We start from the raw sequence: 18,807 nt of genomic DNA, 5'->3' as shown, positions 1-18,807 counted from the left end.
CTCTCCAACCTCTCTCCCTCCAACCTCTCTCTTCATCTTACCTCTCTCCCTCCACCCTCCCTCTCTCTCCCTCATCTTACCTCTCTCCCTCCACCCTCCCTCTAACCTCTCTCCCTCCACCCTCCCTCTAACCTCTCTCTTCATCTTACCTCTCTCCCTCCACCCTCCCTCTAACCTCTCTCCCTCATCTTACCTCTCTCCCTTCACCCTCCCTCCCTTCTCTCTCCCTCCAACCTCTCTTCCTTCCTCTCCCTCCATCTTACCTCTCTCTCTCCCTCCACCCTACCTCAAACCTCTCCCTCCACCCTCCCTCAAACATCTCTCCCTCCACCCTCCCTCCAACCTCTCTTCAAACTCTCTCCCTTCCTCTCCCTCCATCTTACCTCTCTCTCTCCCTCCATCCAACCTATCCCCTCTCTCTCTCCCTCAATCTCCCTCTCTCTCTTCCATCTACATCCAACCTCTCTCTCTCTCCCTATCGTTCTCTCTCTTTCCCTCCACCCCCCCTCTCTCACCGGTCTCTGTGATGTCGATGAGTCCCAGTAAGTGCATCAGTTTGAGGAACATTAATACAAGGCAGACGATCCCAACAGTCTGTAGCCCCTCCGACTCCCACCTGACACTCATCTCCCCTTCTTCCTCCGTCTTTCCGTCTTTTTGTTCCCCCAGCGTGAAAATTCTCTCTGTCCTCTCTCTCTCAGTTCTTTCTCCCTCCGTTCTCTCTTTCTCTCTATCAGTCTTTCAATAAAATACCATCTGTCTCTCAAACTAAAGACAGATATGGCTTTAGATCCTTGGGATGCTATAAAGTTCTTATAGAGTTCTACAGTTCTAGAGAGAATAGTTCCAACTGTGATGCAAAGAGATTTAAGTTGAAGCCATGAAAAGCGATTTGACCAGACTCATGCTCAATGATATTCAAAAGGACTGAAAACAGCCTCTCAAATAAAACTGAAAGTACAGGTAACAAGTAAAATCCTTCTTTCCATGACAAATCCCACGCTGTTTGTTTTCCCCAAAAATTATTCCAATTGTTTACTTATTGTCCCGTCCTTTAACTCCCAAGTCCTGGGACAGCCAGGTTAGAGGTTACTGATATCATCCCACTGAATCAAAACTCTGATGAACGAACAGACATGCATCACTTAACCGTGAGAATTTACTCTCTGCCATCCCTCCTTCTTTCCTTGGCTTCCCCTCCTCCTCTCATTCTCTTTATCCCATTAACCTGTGAACTCCTGTGAAAACTATCCACAGATACAGAAGGAACCTAACACATTTCTTTCAAATAATCGTGAAAAACCAACTATATTTAGGGACAGTTCCAGCGACAAAAGAAATCCCTCCGTACTCCCTGCGTACAAGACAAATCTGTAATAAGACGTCTGCATTCATTACGAAGATGTTTAACAAGGTATTTCCACAAAATTGATGCAGTGCTTGTCAGTATACCCATTTGCCTTTAAGGATTCAGTGTATATGGCTGCATACCAACAGTTTAAAGTGGCTTCCTCTCCTCATCTCCTTCATCTGCTCTGATCTGATAGAAAAAGACAGGTGGAAGCTGATACTCAATAGAAATACGCCATATTGCTTATACCAAGCCTATGTTTTCAGATTAGTGTAGATGATGAAGAGGAGAAAAGGAAAAGAAGACGCTTTAGTTTACAGTAATGAGACCCAGCCCATTTGTCCTAAATCCCATGTCCCCAGCAGGCTCTGTGATCCAGTTCAAGTCTAATTGTTCTTGTCTCTCCAGAGTTCATTAACACAGCTCTCAGCAGGCAGAGGCTTCACACCGGACGATTCCCAAATGGCACCATATTCTCTATATCGTGCACTACTTTTGACAAGAGCCCTGTGGGCCCTAGTCAAAAGTAGTGCACTATATAGGGAATATGGTGCCATTTGGGACGTACCCATAGTCAGACACAGTCAGATAGAGCAGATACAGTAATTCACTGGACAATAGTTCCCTCGAGGCCTGTGACACTTGCCAAAAACCCATCTCTTTAATTCAAGGTCCTCATACTACTGTTTTTCAACTCCCATACACACAAGCACACACACACACACACACACACACACACACACACACACACACACACACACACACACACACACACACACACACACACACACACACACACACACACACACACACAAGCACACACACACACACACACACACACACACACACACACACACACACACACACACACACACACACACACACACACACACACACACACACACACACACACAGAGAAAGACAATATGACTCCTTTGAAATAAAGGTGGTGATCATTACTGTCCTCTGGTGGCAGTAGTAAGGAAGTAGTTGGCAGAAGTCCAGACTGTATTGATCAGTCCACTGCCATTATAACATTAAAGGCCAGACTCATCTCACTGACGCCACACACAACCCAAAATACACAGCACCATCAGATGGCTATGTGGCTATTATGGCTATGTATCCATTATTATGCCTATGTATCTATTATTATGGCTATGGGACTATTATTATAGCTATGTAATTATTATTATGGCTATGTATCTATTATTATGGCTATGGGACTATTATTATAGCTATGTAATTATTATTATGGCTATGTATCTATTATTATGGCTATGTATCTATTATTATGGCTATGTATCTATTATTATGGCTATGTATCTATTATTATGACTATGTACCTGTTATTATGGCTATGTATCTATTATTATGGCTATGTATCTATTATTATGGCTATGTATCTATTATTATGGCTATGTATCTATTATTATGGCTATGTATCTATTATTATGGCTATGTATCTATTATTATGGCTATGTATCTATTATTATGGCTATGTATCTATTATTATGGCTATGTACCTGTTATTATGGCTATGTATCTATTATTAATGGCTATGTACCTGTTATTATGGCTATGTATCTATTATTATGGCTATGTACCTGTTATTATGGCTATGTATCTATTATTATGGCTATGGGACTATTATTATGACTATGTATCTATTATTATGGCTATGTATCTATTATTATGGCTATGTACCTGTTATTATGGCTATGTATCTATTATTATGGCTATGGGACTATTATTATGGCTATGTATCTATTATTATGGCTATGTATCTATTATTATGGCTATGTACCTGTTATTATGGCTATGTATCTATTATTATGGCTATGTACCTGTTATTATGGCTATGTATCTATTATTATGGCTATGGGACTATTATTATGACTATGTATCTATTATTATGGCTATGTATCTATTATTATGGCTATGTATCTATTATTATGGCTATGTATCTATTATTATGACTATGTATCTATTATTATGGCTATGTATCTATTATTATGGCTATGTATCTATTATTATGGCTATGTACCTGTTATTATGGCTATGTACCTGTTATTATGGCTATGTATCTATTATTATGGCTATGTACCTGTTATTATGTCTATGTATCTATTATTATGGCTATGTATCTATTATTATGGCTATGTACCTATTATTATGGCTATGTATCTATTATTATGGCTATGTATCTATTATTATGGCTATGTACCTGTTATTATGGCTATGTATCTATTATTATGGCTATGTATCTATTATTATGGCTATGTACCTATTATTATGGCTATGTATCTATTATTATGGCTATGTATCTATTATTATGGCTATGTACCTATTATTATGGCTATGTACCTGTTATTATGGCTATGTATCTACTATTATGGCTATGTATCTATTATTATGGCTATGTATCTATTATTATGGCTATGTATCTATTATTATGGCTATGTATCTATTATTATGGCTATGTATCTATTATTATGGCAATGGGACTATTATTATGGCTATGTATCTATTATTATGGCTATGTATCTATTATTATGGCTATGGGACTATTATTATGGCTATGGGACTATTATTATGGCTATGTAATTATTATTATGGCTATGTAACTATTATGGCTATGTATCTATTATTATGGCTATGTATCTATTATTATGGCTATGTATCTATTATTATGGCTATGGGACTATTATTATGACTATGTATCTATTATTATGGCTATGTATCTATTATTATGGCAATGGGACTATTATCATGGTTATGTAACTATGTATTATGGCTATGTAACTATGTATTATGGCTATGCAACTATAATTATGGTTATGTAACTATGTATTATGGCTATGTAACTATGTATTATGGCTATGTAACTATAATTATGGCTATGTAACTATAATTATGGCTATGTAACTATTATTATGGTTATGTAACTATGTATTATGGCTATGTAACTATGTATTATGGCTATGCAACTATAATTATGGTTATGTAACTATGTATTATGGCTATGTAACTATGTATTATGGCTATGTAACTATAATTATGGCTATGTAACTATTATTATGGTTATGTAACTATTATTATGGCTATGTAACTATGTATTATGGCTATGTAACTATAATTATGGCTATGTAACTATTATTATGGTTATGTAACTATGTATTATGGCTATATAACTATGTATTATGGCTATGCAACTATTATTATGGTAATGTAACTATGTATTTCTCTATGTATATGTCTGCTGGGACTGAGTATATGTCAGAGAGTCACTTAAAAGAGAGAAAGTGAGAGAAAAAGAGGAGAGGAAAAGCTATTATGGGACACTACTGAACAGTGGGGGAGGATTTTGGGGGCCATTGCTGGATGGCCAGTGTCCTTCAGGGTCCTGGCGAAGGATTGCAGGCTCCATATGTAGGCGGTCTCAGAGAAAGCCTGTTCAATACTGCATGTATAATTAATGCTAGGTAATGCTAGACCTGGGTGTGGGCCCTGCCTATCTGAAGATGTGAGAGAGGGAGATGGAAAGAGGGAAGAATAGGAAGGAGAAGAAGAGAGAGAAATGCACTGTGGAAGGACTGAGGGAGAGAGAGAGAGAAAGAGAGATGCACTGCAGAAGAATTGAGAGCAAGAAGAGAGGACAGAAGTTTGAGTTCAGATGAAGGGATTTAGTGAGAGAAAAATATGCAATGATTCATGTATGAGCCACTCCTTCACAATCAACTATCCACAGGAACACCAAATGTGTCAAATACTACATCATTATTTACCTGATTCCTAGATAAGAATGTAAAAGGCACACATAGCAATTACCATTACAGTATAATGCTCTCTAATGCTTATGATGCCTGTGATAAGCACTTCAATGTGAGGTTGAAGGCTTTCAACTGTAATTGCTTTGGCACAGTGACCACAGGGCACTTTGACTGGCCTTTGGCCTAAAACTATTTATTCTTTAGGGAACAGTATATAATCAGATGGCTGATGTGATTCTTTACGACCCTGAATCTACACATTACCTTTAGTGTACACTTTACTTCAATGCCCACTAAAACATATATTTTCTCTTGAGAAAGATTTCCTAATAGATACCATAATGCCCTATCTCAGAATCCCCAGTGACAAGAGACATACTGCCCTACCCCAGCCTCAGAAGAGGGGAGCTTTATGTTTGGTTAGGTTTACACTCTTAGAAAAAAAGGTGCTGTCTAGAACCAAAAAGGGTTATTTGGCTGTCCCCATAGGATAACCCTTTGAAGAACCCCTTTTACTTCCATGGGTTCCATGTAGAACACTTTCAACAGAGGGTTCTACGTGGAACCCAAAAGAGTTCTACCTGGAACAAAGAGGGTTCTACCTCTACCAAGAACCAAAAATGGTTCTCCTACTGTATGGAGACAGCCACAGAACCCTTTTGGAACCCCTTTTTTCTAAGACTGTAGAGTGTGTGACTTGTTTTTATACTCTCTTAGAATATATCCAATGCCAAGACATCACACACCAAATGCCCCATCCCAGATACTAGATACCCAGATATGATCCCGGAATATCTACTGTGTAACCCGTAGGTACCACATACCCACTTTGCCTCCCAAATACCAGATACAGATTTAACACCCTATCTCAGATAGCAGATAGTTAATGCTGAAACGTCGACCTAAATGCCATGTCCACCTTTTTGAACAAGGAATAAAAAGATACAGACCACCAGCATTTTGCCTCCCAGCCTTTTCACTGGGGGCTCTTACCTTCAAAGGAGGACATGGGCTCCAGGATGCCAAAGCCCTTGAGCACTGCCACAAACATTATCATGACCACGCCAATGGCAAACAGCTCCATACCCTGGATCTGGATCCCCATGGCTGGGAGAGGGCAAGGGGAGCCTGCTGAGGGCAAGCCCACACACAGAGGCCTGGCGTGAGAGACTCCAGCAGGTGCAAAGTTCGTGATAGGAATAGTCGCTGTTGTTGAACAACAGATGCTAAGCTATGCAGCAGTCAGTCAGTTAGGCTAGGTACTTTGAGGCTTGGCTAAGCGTGTCAGGTTGTACTAACATAAGGCACTGAGCAGCATGAGAGAATGGCCAACAAAATGGATATTAAATGTAAACGATTATGGAATGGAAAATATCCAAAAGTGGGTAGACACAGAAAAAAGCCCTCTTCAGATCTGATGCGTGGGAAAATAGAGGTTTAGTCAAAGGTCGCCTATTTTGATGGTGAGGAGGGATCTAAAGTTAAAGTTGAAGTCATTCCTCCAGAGTCGTTCTCAAAGATCCAGACAGATAGCCAGTGATAGAGCATCACTACACAGTGATGCTGTCAATCATCTTAGGAGTTGTCATTTGTGGGACTGAATGATCTCTGGATAAAAACACATGTAGGAATTAGACAATTCCCATCAATCAGCTGTATCCATGTGATATCCAGTTCATGATGTGTCTTAAAACTCTGAATCATTGAAGTGAATCCGATTACTGACTTGCTGACTCAGGAAAGTGTGTAGAAGGGAAGTGGTGAGAGTGAAATCCTACACTTCACTGTGATCATCTCATCTTTCCCACGATATCAACAGAAATATAAGAACAACCAACTTAAAGACACGGATTCTCTGAACTTAAATTCCCACTCTGTGAATGAAACATAATACCAACGTGCCTAAATAGAGGCCTTTCCCTTCCTTATTTTAGATCTTGTCACAGTATATGTGTAGATCTGTCAGCAAATCAATTAATCGATCAATCCACCATATAATCAATACTATAACTGACAGATCTGTAGACAAGTCCCTGATAATTCACCAAACACCACTTTCTAAGGCACTACGAACAATCTTCACACTTATTTATCTTTTTTCCAACCATTCCTCCCTATTTCTCTCAGTAACAGATAGTCCAGTCCAGTTCAATCGATACAGGTCCAGATCTGGTTTGGTTCAATCCAGGTATGATCTGATTCAGACTAATATGATCCAGGCCTTGTTTGGTCCAGTATTTCCAGTCCAGCTTAGTCTAGGTAGTGACCACAGAGTGGTCCAAAGGATTGGGTCCGTGTAGGGCTGAGAGAGATCCGATGGACTGAAGAGCGAGCACCGCCCTTCCCTTACCGCCAGGCGTCTTCCCTTCTCTCCTCTTCTGCTCTCTCTTTCTCGCTCTTTCTTTCTTTCTTTCGCTCTCTGTCTCTCTCTCTCCCTCTCTCTCTTTCTCTCACTGTCTTTCCAATGTCAGTACTGGGGGCTGCTATCGCTTTCAACTTGTTCACCCCACTCTCCTTCCGTCTCTCTCTCTCCTCTCTCCCACTTTCCTGTAAGAATCCACAGATGATGAAGTTACAGTGGGCAGTCCGGTGAATCCCTCCATCCAGTCCACCCCTCCTCTCTTTCTGTCCATATTACTGGTCCTCTCCCCCTCTCTCTCTCTCTTTCTCTCTTTCCAGCTGCCCTCCATCCCCCATTTTCATTCCTTCACTCTTTCCAACCACAGGCTCAGTATCTCCTTCTGATCCCTCCTTTATTCTCTCTCTCTCCTCGACCTCCCCCTCTCTCTCTCTCTCTGCCCCCGCGGTCCCCCCCCCCCTCACCCCTTTGCGCTCTCTCTTGCTTGGGCACCACGGGTGAAGACATTTACAGACTGAAAAGAGAGAGGGATCAAAATACACACACACACACACACACACACACACACACACACACACACACACACACACACACACACACACACACACACACACACACACACACACACACACACACACACACACACACACACACACACACACACACACAGTCAAACACATATCACAGTCACATCACACTCACACACACAGTCACACACATAGATCAAATAGCAGACACCCCCCGCCCCATTCATACTCCCCCTCTCTCTTTTTTCTTTTCCTCTTCTAGAGACAGAAAAACAGAAAGAAATAGAGATGAGATTTCTACTGCAATGTTACAGGTTTCATTTTAAAGTGCTTTTGAATCAAACTAACATAGACCACTGTTCTGTTAGAAGGCACGCACACACACATGCACACGCACACTGCAAGTGCTAAACAATGGTTGATGTATCTGTATGTGTGCATCCACACATGAGTGTGCACTTGCGAATGCATTGAGTGTGAGATGGTGATAGAGACAGGTGTGTGTGTGTGTGTTTGTGTGTGTGTGTGTGTGTGTGTGTGTGTGTGTGTGTGTGTGTGTGTGTGTGTGTGTGTGTGTGTGTGTGTGTGTGTGTGTGTGTGTGTGTGTGGGTGGGTGGGTGGGTGTGTGCACTAATGCATTGATGGAGACGGGGAGAGGCCAGAGAGAGAGAGAGATCAATCGACCTGTGGTGAGCCTCTCCCCTCTCCTCTGTCCTCTGCTCCTACCTCCACAGCACTAACTATAATACTCCATATCCTCATATTTATACACTACAATCATCACCCTGACATGTTAGGGAAGCCTGCTTGCCATCCTGTGACCCAAAAAGTGTGTGTATGTGTGAAAGAAACTTATCCTTGTCCTAATCTTCATTTAATCTTGTGTACTATTCTTATCATGTTTTCATTCCCTGTGTGTGTGTGTGTGTGTGTGTGTGTGTGTGTGTGTGTGTGTGTGTGTGTGTGTGTGTGTGTGTGTGTGTGTGTGTGTGTGTGTGTGTGTGTGTGTGTGTGTGTGTGTGTGTGTGTGTGTGTGTGTGTGTGTGTGTGTGCGTGCGTGTGCCCTCGCTCTACTTTCTTCATTCAACTTTTTTTACCCCGGACGCTTTATCTGGACATGTTTCTACAGGACCTCCATCAGCCGAAGCTAAGTAGTAACATTATGCCTTCTAATTGCAGTCACTGTACTCATTATATACTCATAATATACAGGAGAGCGATCGCCTTATGGTGAGGATAGCCGTGCTGCAAGCCCAGCTTCAGACGCAATCGTTAGGCAAGGGTCATTTATGTGAAGGAACGGATGAAACAGCATCTGTGCCACCAGTAAGTACAGATAGTAGTATTAATCCCCTTGCACAGTCCCCGCAGCCGGACAATTTTCTCATGGCTTCTGGAAGGAAATGCTGTAGGAATGCTCAACCGGTGTCGCTCATTCAGCCGACAGCCGACACAAACTTTCAACCGGTTCTCCCCATTAAGCAACGAGTCGGAGTCAGAGGCGGAGCCTTCTCTGGTCTCTCCTCCACCCGTTACGGGGTCTGAGACGCCGAAGCCTCCCACCATTAGCTCTGACAAATTGAAAACCCTAGTCATTGGCGACTCCATTACCCAGCAGTATTAAACTTAAAAATAATCATCCAGCGATCATACACTGTTTACCAGGGGGCAGGACTACCGACGTTAAGGCTAATCTGAAGATCGTGCTGGCTAAAGCTAAAACTGGCGAGTGTAGAGAGTATAGAGATATTGTTATCCACGTCGGCACCAACGATGTTAGGATGAAACAGTCAGAGGTCACCAAGCGTAACACAGCTTCAGCGTGTAAATCAGCTAGAAAGATGTGTCGGCATCGAGTAATTGTCTCTGGCCCCCTCCCAGTTAGGGGGAGTGATGAGCTCTACAGCAGAGTCTCACAACTCAATCACTGGTTGAATACGGTTTTCTGCCCCTCCCAAAAGATAGAATTTGTATATAATTGGCCCTCTTTCTGGGACTCACCCACAAACAGGACCAAGCCTGGCCTGCTGAGGAGTGACGGACTCCATCCTAGCTGGAGGGGTGCTCTCATCTTATCTATGAACATAGACAGGGCTCTAACTCCTCTAGCTCCACAATGAGATAGGGTGCAGGCCAGGCAGCAGGCTGTTAGCCAGCCTGCCAGCTTAGTAGAGTCTGCCACTAGCACAGTCAGTGTAGTCAGCTCAGCTATCCTCATTGAGATCTAGGTTGGGCAAAACTAAACATGGCGGTGTTCACTTCAGCAATCTCACTGGAATAAAGACCTCCTCCATTCCTGTCATTATTGAAAGAGATTGTGATATCTCACATCTCAAAATAGGGCTACTTAATGTTATATCCCTCAATTCTAAGGCAGTTATAGTCAATGAACTAATCACTGATCATAATCTTAATGTGATTGGCCTGACTGAAACATGTCGTAAGCCTGATGAATTTACTGTGTTAAATGAAGCCTCTCCTCTTGGTTACAGTAGTGACCATATCCCCTGCGCATCCCGCAAAGGCGGAGGTGTTGCTAACATTTACGATAGCAAATTTCAATTTACAAAAAAAGAAACTACTGCGTTTTCATCTTTTGAGCTTCTAGTCATGAAATCTATGCAGCCTACTCAATCACTTTTTATAGCTACTGTTTACAGGCCTCCTGGGCCGTATACAGCGTTCCTCACTGAGTTCCCTGAATTCCTATCGGACCTTGCAGTCATGGCAGATAATATTCAAATTATTGGTGACTTTAATATTCACATGGAAAAGTCCACAGACCCACTCCAAAAGGCTTCGGAGCCATCATCGACTCAGTGGGTTTTGTCCAACCTGTCTCTGGACCTACTCACTGCCACAGTCATACTCTGGACCTAGTTCTGTCCCGTGGAATAAATAATGTGAATCTTTGGACTATCGGACCACCATTTTATTACATTTGCAATCGAAACAAATAATCTGCTCAGACCCCAACCAAGGATCATCAAAAGCTGTGCTATAAATTCTCGGACAACCCAAAGATTCCTAGGTGCCCTTCCAGACTCCCTCCAGCTACCTAAGGACGTCAGAGTACAAAAATCGGTTATCCACCTAACTGAGGAACTAAATGTACCCTTGCGTAATACCCTAAATGCAGTCGCACCCCTAAAAACAAAAAACATTTGTCATAAGAAACCTGCTCCCTGGTATACAGAAAATACCTGAGCCCTGAAGCATGCTTCCAGAAAATTGGAATGGAAATGGCGCTACACCAAACTGGAAGTCTTCCGATTAGCTTGGAAAGACAGTACCGTGCAGTATCAAAGAGCCCTCACTGCTGCTCGATCATCCTACTTTTCCAACTTGAGGAGAATAACAATCCTAAATGTATTTTTGATACTGTCGCAAAGCTACCTAAAAAGCAGCATTCCCTAAGAGAGGATTGCTTTCACTTCAGCAGTGATAACGAAAAGATCTTGGACGAAAAGATCATGATCATTAGAAAGCAAATAACGGACTCCTCTTTAAATCTGCGTATTTCTCTAAAGCTCAGTTGTCCTGAGTCTGCACAACACTGGCAGTACCTAGGATCAAGGAAAACACTCAAGTTTTTTAATACTTTATCTCTTGACACATTGATGAAAATAGTCATGGCCTCTAAACCTTCAAGCTGCATATTCCAACTAAACTACTGAAAGAGCTGCTTCCTGTGCTTGGCCCTCCTATGTTGAACATAATAAACGGCTCCCTATCCACCGGATGTGTACTAAACTCACTAAAAGTGGCAGTAATAAAGCCTCTCTTGAAAAAGCCAAACCTTGACCCAGAAAATATAAAAAACTATCGACCTATATCGAATCTCCCATTCCTCTCAAAAAATTTTGAAAAAGCTGTTGCACAACAACTCACTGCCTTCCTGAAGACAAACAATGTATACGAAATTATTCAGTCTGGTTTTAGACCCCATCATAGCACTGCGACTGCACTTGTGAAGGTGGTAAATTACATTTTAATGGCGTCAGACCAAGGCTTTGCATCTGTCCTCGTGCTCATAGACCTTAGTGCTGCGTTTGATACCATCGGTCACCACATTCTTTTGGAGAGATTGGAAACCCAAATTGGTCTACACGGACAAGTTCTGGCCTGGTTTAGATCTTATCTGTCGGAAAGATATCAGTTTGTCTCTGTGGATGATTTGTCCTCTGACAAATCAACTGTAAATTTCGGTGTTCCTCAAGGTTCCGTTTTAGGACCGCTATTGTTTTCACTATATATTTTACCTCTTGGTGATGTCATTCGGAAACATAATGTTAACTTTCACTGCTATGCGGGCGATACACAGCTGTACATTTCAATGAAACATGGTGAAGCCACAAAATTGCCCTCCCTGGAAGCCTGTATTTCAGACATAAGGAAGTGGATGGCGGCAGATTTTTTACTTTTAAACTTGGACAAAACAGAGATGCTAGTTCTAGGTCCCAAGAATCAAAGAGATCTTTCGTCGGATCTGACAATTAATCTTGATGGTTGTACAGTCGTCTCAAATAAAACTGTGATGGACCTCGGCGTTACTCTGGACCCTGATCTCCATTTTGCCGAACATATCAAGACTCTTTCAAAGACAGCTTTTTCCATCTATGTAACATTGCAAAAATCTGCAACTTTCCATCCAAAAATGATGCAGAAAAATGTATCCATGCTTTTGTCACTTCTAGATTAGACTACTGCAATGCTCTGCTTTATCCGGCTACCCGGATAAAGCACTAAATAAACTTCAGTTAGTACTAAACACGGCTGCTATAATCTTGACCAAAAAATTTGATCATATTACTCCAGTGCTAGCCTCTCTACACTGGCTTCCTGTTAAGGCTAGGGCTGATTTAAAGGTTTTACTGCTAACCTACAAAGCATTACATGGGCTTGCTCCTACCTATTTTTCTGATTTGGTCCTGCCGTACATACCTACACGTACGCTACGGTCACAAGACGCAGGCCTCCTTATTGTCCCTAGAATTTCTAAGCAGACAGCTGGAGACAGGGCTTTCTCCTATAGAGCTACATTTTTATGGAATGGTCTGCCTATCCATGTGAGAGACGCAGACTCGGTCTCAACCTTTAAGTCTTTATTGAAGACACATCGCTTCAGTAGGTCCTATGATTGAGTGTAGTCTGGCCTAGGGGTGTGAAGGTGACCGAAAAGGCACTGGAGCGACGAACCGCCCTTGCTGTCTCTGCCTGGCCGGTTCCCCTCTTTCCACTGGGATTCTCTACCTCTAACCCTATTACGGGGGCTGAGTCACTGGCTTACTGGTGCTCTCCATGCCGTCCCTAGGAGGGTTGGGTCACTTGAGTGGGTTGAGTCACTGATGTGATCTTTCTGTCTGGGTTGGCGCCCCCCTCGGGTTCGTGCCATGGGGGAGATCTTTGTGGGCTATACTCGGCCTTGTCTCAGGGGTAATAAGTTGGTGGTTGAAGATATCCCTCTAGTGGTGTGTAAGCTGTGCTTTAGCAAAGTGGGTGGGGTTATATTTTGCCTGGTTGGCTGGTTGGCCCTGTCCGGTGGTATCGTCGGATACAGTGTCTCCCGACCCCTCCTGTCTCAACCTCCAGTATTTATGCTGCAATAGTTTATGAGTCGTGGGGCTAGGGTCAGTCTGTTATATCTGGAGTATTTCTCCTGTTTTATCTGGTGTTCTGTGTGAATTTAAATATGCTCCCTCTAATTCTCTGTATAGCACTTTATGACATTGGCTGATGTAAAAAGGGCTTTATAAATACATTTGATTGATTGATGTGTGCATGTGTGTGTCATCACAGCCAGCATCACTGCAGAGATTAGCTCATTATCAAATTTTCTGAAAACAAAAAAAACATACAGTTTGCATTCAGAGCAGACTCGGACAGGATAGAGCTCAAAGTCTGGTATCTGGTCAGTGAGAGGAGCATCATTAGACCCACCCCCAGCTCCATCCCCAGCCCCTACCCCAGCCCAAGCTCCATCCCCAGCCCCTACCCCAGCCCCAGCACCTACCCCAGCTCCATCCCCAGCCCCTACCCCAGCTCCATCCCCAGCCCCTACCCCAGCCCAAGCTCCAGCCCCTAACCCCAGCTCCAACCCCATCCACTACCCCAGCCCAAGCTCCATCCCCTACCCCAGCCCCAGCTCCATCCTCAGCCCCTACCCCATCCCCAGCAAAAACCCCAGCTCCATCCCCAGCCCCTACCCCAGATCCATCCCCAGCCCCTACCGCTACCCTAGCCCTAGCTCCATCCCCAGCCCCAGCTCCATCCGCCAGCCCTTACTCCAGCCCCAGCCCCAGCTCCATCCGCCAGTCCCTACCTCAGCCCCAGCTCCAGCCCAAACCCCAGCCCCAGCTCCAACCCCAGCCCCAGCCCCTACCCCAGCCCCAGCCCCTACCCCAGCCTCAGCTCCTTCCCAGCCCCTACCCCAGCCCCATCCCCAGCTCCAGTCTCAGCCCCTACCCCAGCCCCATCTCCAGCTCCAGTCCCAGCTCCCACCACAGCCCCAGCCCCTAGCCCCAGCCCCAGCCCCTATCCCCAGCCTCCAGCTCCTTCCCAGCCCCTACCCCAGCCCCATCCCCAGCTCCAGTCTCAGCCCCTACCCCAGCCCCATCTCCAGCTCCAGTCCCAGCTCCTACCACAGCCCCAGCTCCAGCTCCAGTCCCAGCCCCATCCCCATCTCCAGTCCCAGCTCCTACCACAGCTCCATCCCCATCCCCATCTCCAGCTTCAGTCCCAGCTCCTACCACAGCCCCAGCTCCATCCCCATCCCCATCTCCAGCTCCAGTCCCAGCTCATACCACAGCCCCAGCTCCAGCCCCATCGCCATCTCCAGCTCTAGGCCCAGTTCCAGCCCCAGACTCTGGACAGATGAGCCATAGATAGCCTGAGGATTGATCCATGCTATCCGTATCTGGCTGGTGAGAACAGTCATACTGTAGCAGAGTCACAGGGTCCAAAACACAAACAGACAAGATACACACATGTCAATATGGACATGTCTAAATACTGCTTTTAAACACTGTAGATCCATCTTCAGAACAAAAATGGTCACATGCTTCATAGACAACAGGTGTAGACTTAGAGGGAAGGAGAGGGATTGAGTGAGGGGGAGAGATAGAGAAAAGAAAGATTAAAAAAAAGAAAATAGGAGAATTTAGGAAAAGTGTACAACTGATGGGTTCTTGAGAATATATTGAGGGAGTAGAGAGAGAGAGTACATGTGATGGTGTACAGTAGCTGAGCAGTGGTATCTAGCAGCATTATGGTGACAGTCAGACAGAGAAAAGGAGATCAAATAAAGAGAAGTAGAGAGAGAAGTGAGAGCCTACCTGAGCGGTGGTAGCGTGCAGCACCATGGCGACAGTCAGACAGACAGCTGGGGCGAGACAGACGCCTCCTGGCCTCCAGGGAGAGAGCTGCCATCACAGCACCCATAGCAACCACACCAGATGAGACTCCACAAGACAACTAGAGCCTAGACTATACTACACTAGACAAGACTAGACTCCAACTCGGAATAGAGTAGAAAACTAGATGACTAGAGACTCCAATGAGATGAGATTAGGCTAATCGATACAGGAGTCCTAGAAGAGACAGCTAACTATACACTAGACTCAACTAAAGAATCCTACAAGACAAGATGAGACTTTGAGACACACTGCAGAGTGATCCACTCAGATAATAAACTAGTAATAAAGTCAACTCTCAGATAATAACTATTCCACCTGTCATATCAAACTACAGCCCGATAGATCACAGAACAGATTGAACTGACGCTGACAATTGTGTGGAGAGGACAGACGATGTGTGTGTGTATGTGTGTGTGTCACATTTTCTAGTCTGTTTGTAGTTTGTGAAACTGGGCTTGAGTCAGACCCAGATGAAGAGAGAGCAAGAGAGAGAGAGAGAGAGTAGAGAGAGAGAGAGAGTAGAAACTTAAAAGAAGAGGCCAAAGAACCAAAGAGCCTGACCTTTCACAAACATCACGCACAGCCACCTCTTTCTTCTCTTCTTCTCTCTCTCTCACCACTGAGTCTCTCTGTCTGCTTCTCCCACTCTGTCCACATTCCTCATGTTTAACGTTCCCTCTCCCCTCTCCTGTTCCATGATCACATGTAAAATAAAGCAAATATACAACCTGTAACACGTGTACTTGAGGAACTGTAGAAACTGTTGTAAAAGTTGGGTCTTAACTAAATAGCTACACGAAGTACAAAATTGGTCATATAACCATGCTCATGACAAAATCCAAGCTGTGTAATGACTTACAATACCCACTAGTGGGCGCTAGCACCATGTATGCAGCAGAGCCATGTTTACCAGTCTACAGTTCTGGTATACAGGAATGCTGACTGAGGTTAGTGATCTGATATCTTCAGTCATAATAATCAGCCAGAGATGAAACATGAGAGGATTTATCAAATAATAGTTCAGCCTATTTAAAGAATCACATGGAGCGTTACTCAGCTGTTCTAGAGAAACAGCCATGATCATTTAACATGGAGACGCCTCAGAGGAGGAAGGGGAGGATCAGTGAATTCCATAAAAATGTAAATAATGAAACATTTAAAAAGTTATCCTTTTTAGTTAGCTATTATGGTGGCAAAGATATAGGCTGTGTGTAGCGGTTAGCGGTTATGATATGAAAATTTGGCTTGGAAACGTTTTTTCACCTGGTTACAGACAGCTGATGTGTTGTGCACTGAAGTCCACAAGCTAAGGGAAAAGGTGAGAGGAGGAGAGCGTGTAGATGTGAGAAGGAATTATGCAACGAGCAAAATGATCATGCTGTTTGTATGTTTCTACTATGAAAGTGAACTGTGTTTGCGTGTGATCAGTGGTGTATTTGATTCTGTTGACAAACATAACGAAACAGGGATAAACATACCTGAATTTGACCAATAGAAACTATCGTTTGCAACTGTTGGACTACTGATTACCCCCTAGATCAGTAGGCAAGAGTGTGCAAAGTGGTATTGAATGTGTCATTGTCTGCCACCTTGATTACTAAAATGTTTCTCTCGACCTGTGCACCTACGTTGTAAACTTTCATTTCATTCATAGATCTAATCTTCCTCCAATCACATGATGGGTATAGGGAACATTAGAGTATCATATAGTAGCCTAAACCTATCGATGTTACATTGAGCTGGGTGAATGGAATATGAATGACAGTCATCCAATATGCTGTCATAGAAATAAGGCCATGCTCATAAAAAATGATATCGTCCTCCCTCATCATAAACGTCACCGATCGCCACTGGTGTAGACCTACAATGTGTCACATGGTTGGCTGTTCCTATATTCCTCTTTACTTTCACAGTGTCTCAAGGATGATATAAATTGAAAACAGGAACCCAAATTGAAACAAAATAAACTAATTTGATCACACAGATGTTACTAATTGTCAGAGCTGCTAGGAGTACTGGGTGGAGGAGTCAAACGCAGAGAGCAGGGATACAAGAACGTGGATTTATTTTTCCAGTAGACAGGAAAACGATCATGCCCAAAACACACGGGCGCATGAAACACGAGTCCAAGAACACAGGACTAAACTGTCCGGAAAAAATAATAAATCCATACATACAAATCCAACTGTCACGTCTGCTCCCGCTCTTTCCCTCCCCCTGGCGCTTGAGGGCGCCAGAATGCCTTGCATCACTCACTCCTGCCATCCATCACGTACACCTGCCTTTCCTTGTCACGCGCATCAGCGTTATTGGACTCACCTGGACTCTATTATCACCTGTTCATTTCCTCCCCTATATGTGTCAGTTCCCCAGCTCTGTTCCCTGCTTCTGCATTGATTGTTTTTCTGTTTGCTAAGCTGTTTATGTCTCGTTCCATGTCCGTTATTTATTAAATGTTACTCCCCGTACCTGCTTCGTCTCTCCAGCGTCATCCTTGTGATAGATCGTGACAGAATGCAGAAGCCATCACACGAAGCATCGGGGAGTACTGGCGTTCTGGTTGGTATAGTGGCATCGGCTCTGGGTCACCACCGATGGAACCGGGGGTGCCTAGCCTGCTCGTCGGGCTTCCACGCCCTAGCAGGCTCGAGAGGTTTCCTTGCCCCGGTTGGCTCGGATGGCGCCCATCCCACGTCGGGCCTCAGCTGGATCGTCAGTTCTTGTCTGCCCAGCCTGTCCAGGAGTTTTTTTGTTTGTTTGTTTGTTTTGTCGGTGACGTCGGGGGTGGATTCTGCCGCCGATGGAACCGGGGGTGCCTAAGCCAGCCCGTCGAGCTTTCATGCCCTGGCTGGCTCGAGAGGTTTCATTGCCTCGGTTGGCTCGGTGGCTTCCCATCCCACGTCACAATCCACCGGATCATCGGGTTTCCTCAGCGGGATCGACAGGCGTCTGGACTCAGCCGGATCGTCAGGCTCCCATGCCTCAGCCGGCTCGCCAGGCTCTCACGCTCCAGCCGGTTCGTCGGGCTTCCACGCCTCAACCGGCTTGCCCAGCGCCCATGTCTCGGCCGGTTTGCCCAGGTGGGACGCCGGGTGGCGCCCCTAGTGGGGGGGTACTGTCACGTCTGCTCCCGCTCTTTCCCTCCCCCTGGCGCTTGAGGGCGCCAGAATGCCTTGCATCACTCACTCCTGCCATCCATCACGTACACCTGCCTTTCCTTGTCACGCGCATCAGCGTTATTGGACTCACCTGGACTCTATCACCTGTTCATTTCCTCCCCTATATGTGTCAGTTCCCCAGCTCTGTTCCCTGCTTCTGCATTGATTGTTTTTCTGTTTGCTAAGCTGTTTATGTCTCGTTCCATGTCCGTTATTTATTAAAT

General features: G+C 44.3%; 1 protein-coding gene across 1 annotated transcript in view; it reads right to left on the bottom strand.

Moving 5' to 3' along the window:
- Positions 1–18,807, bottom strand: part of LOC139545908 (calsenilin-like) — a 72,404-nt gene that overhangs the window by 29,435 nt on the left and 24,162 nt on the right. The window contains exon 3 of the mRNA XM_071354127.1: positions 754–762. Coding sequence (XP_071210228.1) covers positions 754–762 — 9 coding nt within the window. The remainder of the gene's footprint in view (positions 1–753; positions 763–18,807) is intronic.

The sequence above is a fragment of the Salvelinus alpinus genome, chromosome 19 (genome assembly GCF_045679555.1).
Source record: "Salvelinus alpinus chromosome 19, SLU_Salpinus.1, whole genome shotgun sequence".
Lineage (NCBI taxonomy): Eukaryota > Metazoa > Chordata > Actinopteri > Salmoniformes > Salmonidae > Salvelinus > Salvelinus alpinus.
Note: the sequence above shows the minus strand (reverse complement) of the source record. Positions and strands in the feature narration are given on the sequence as shown.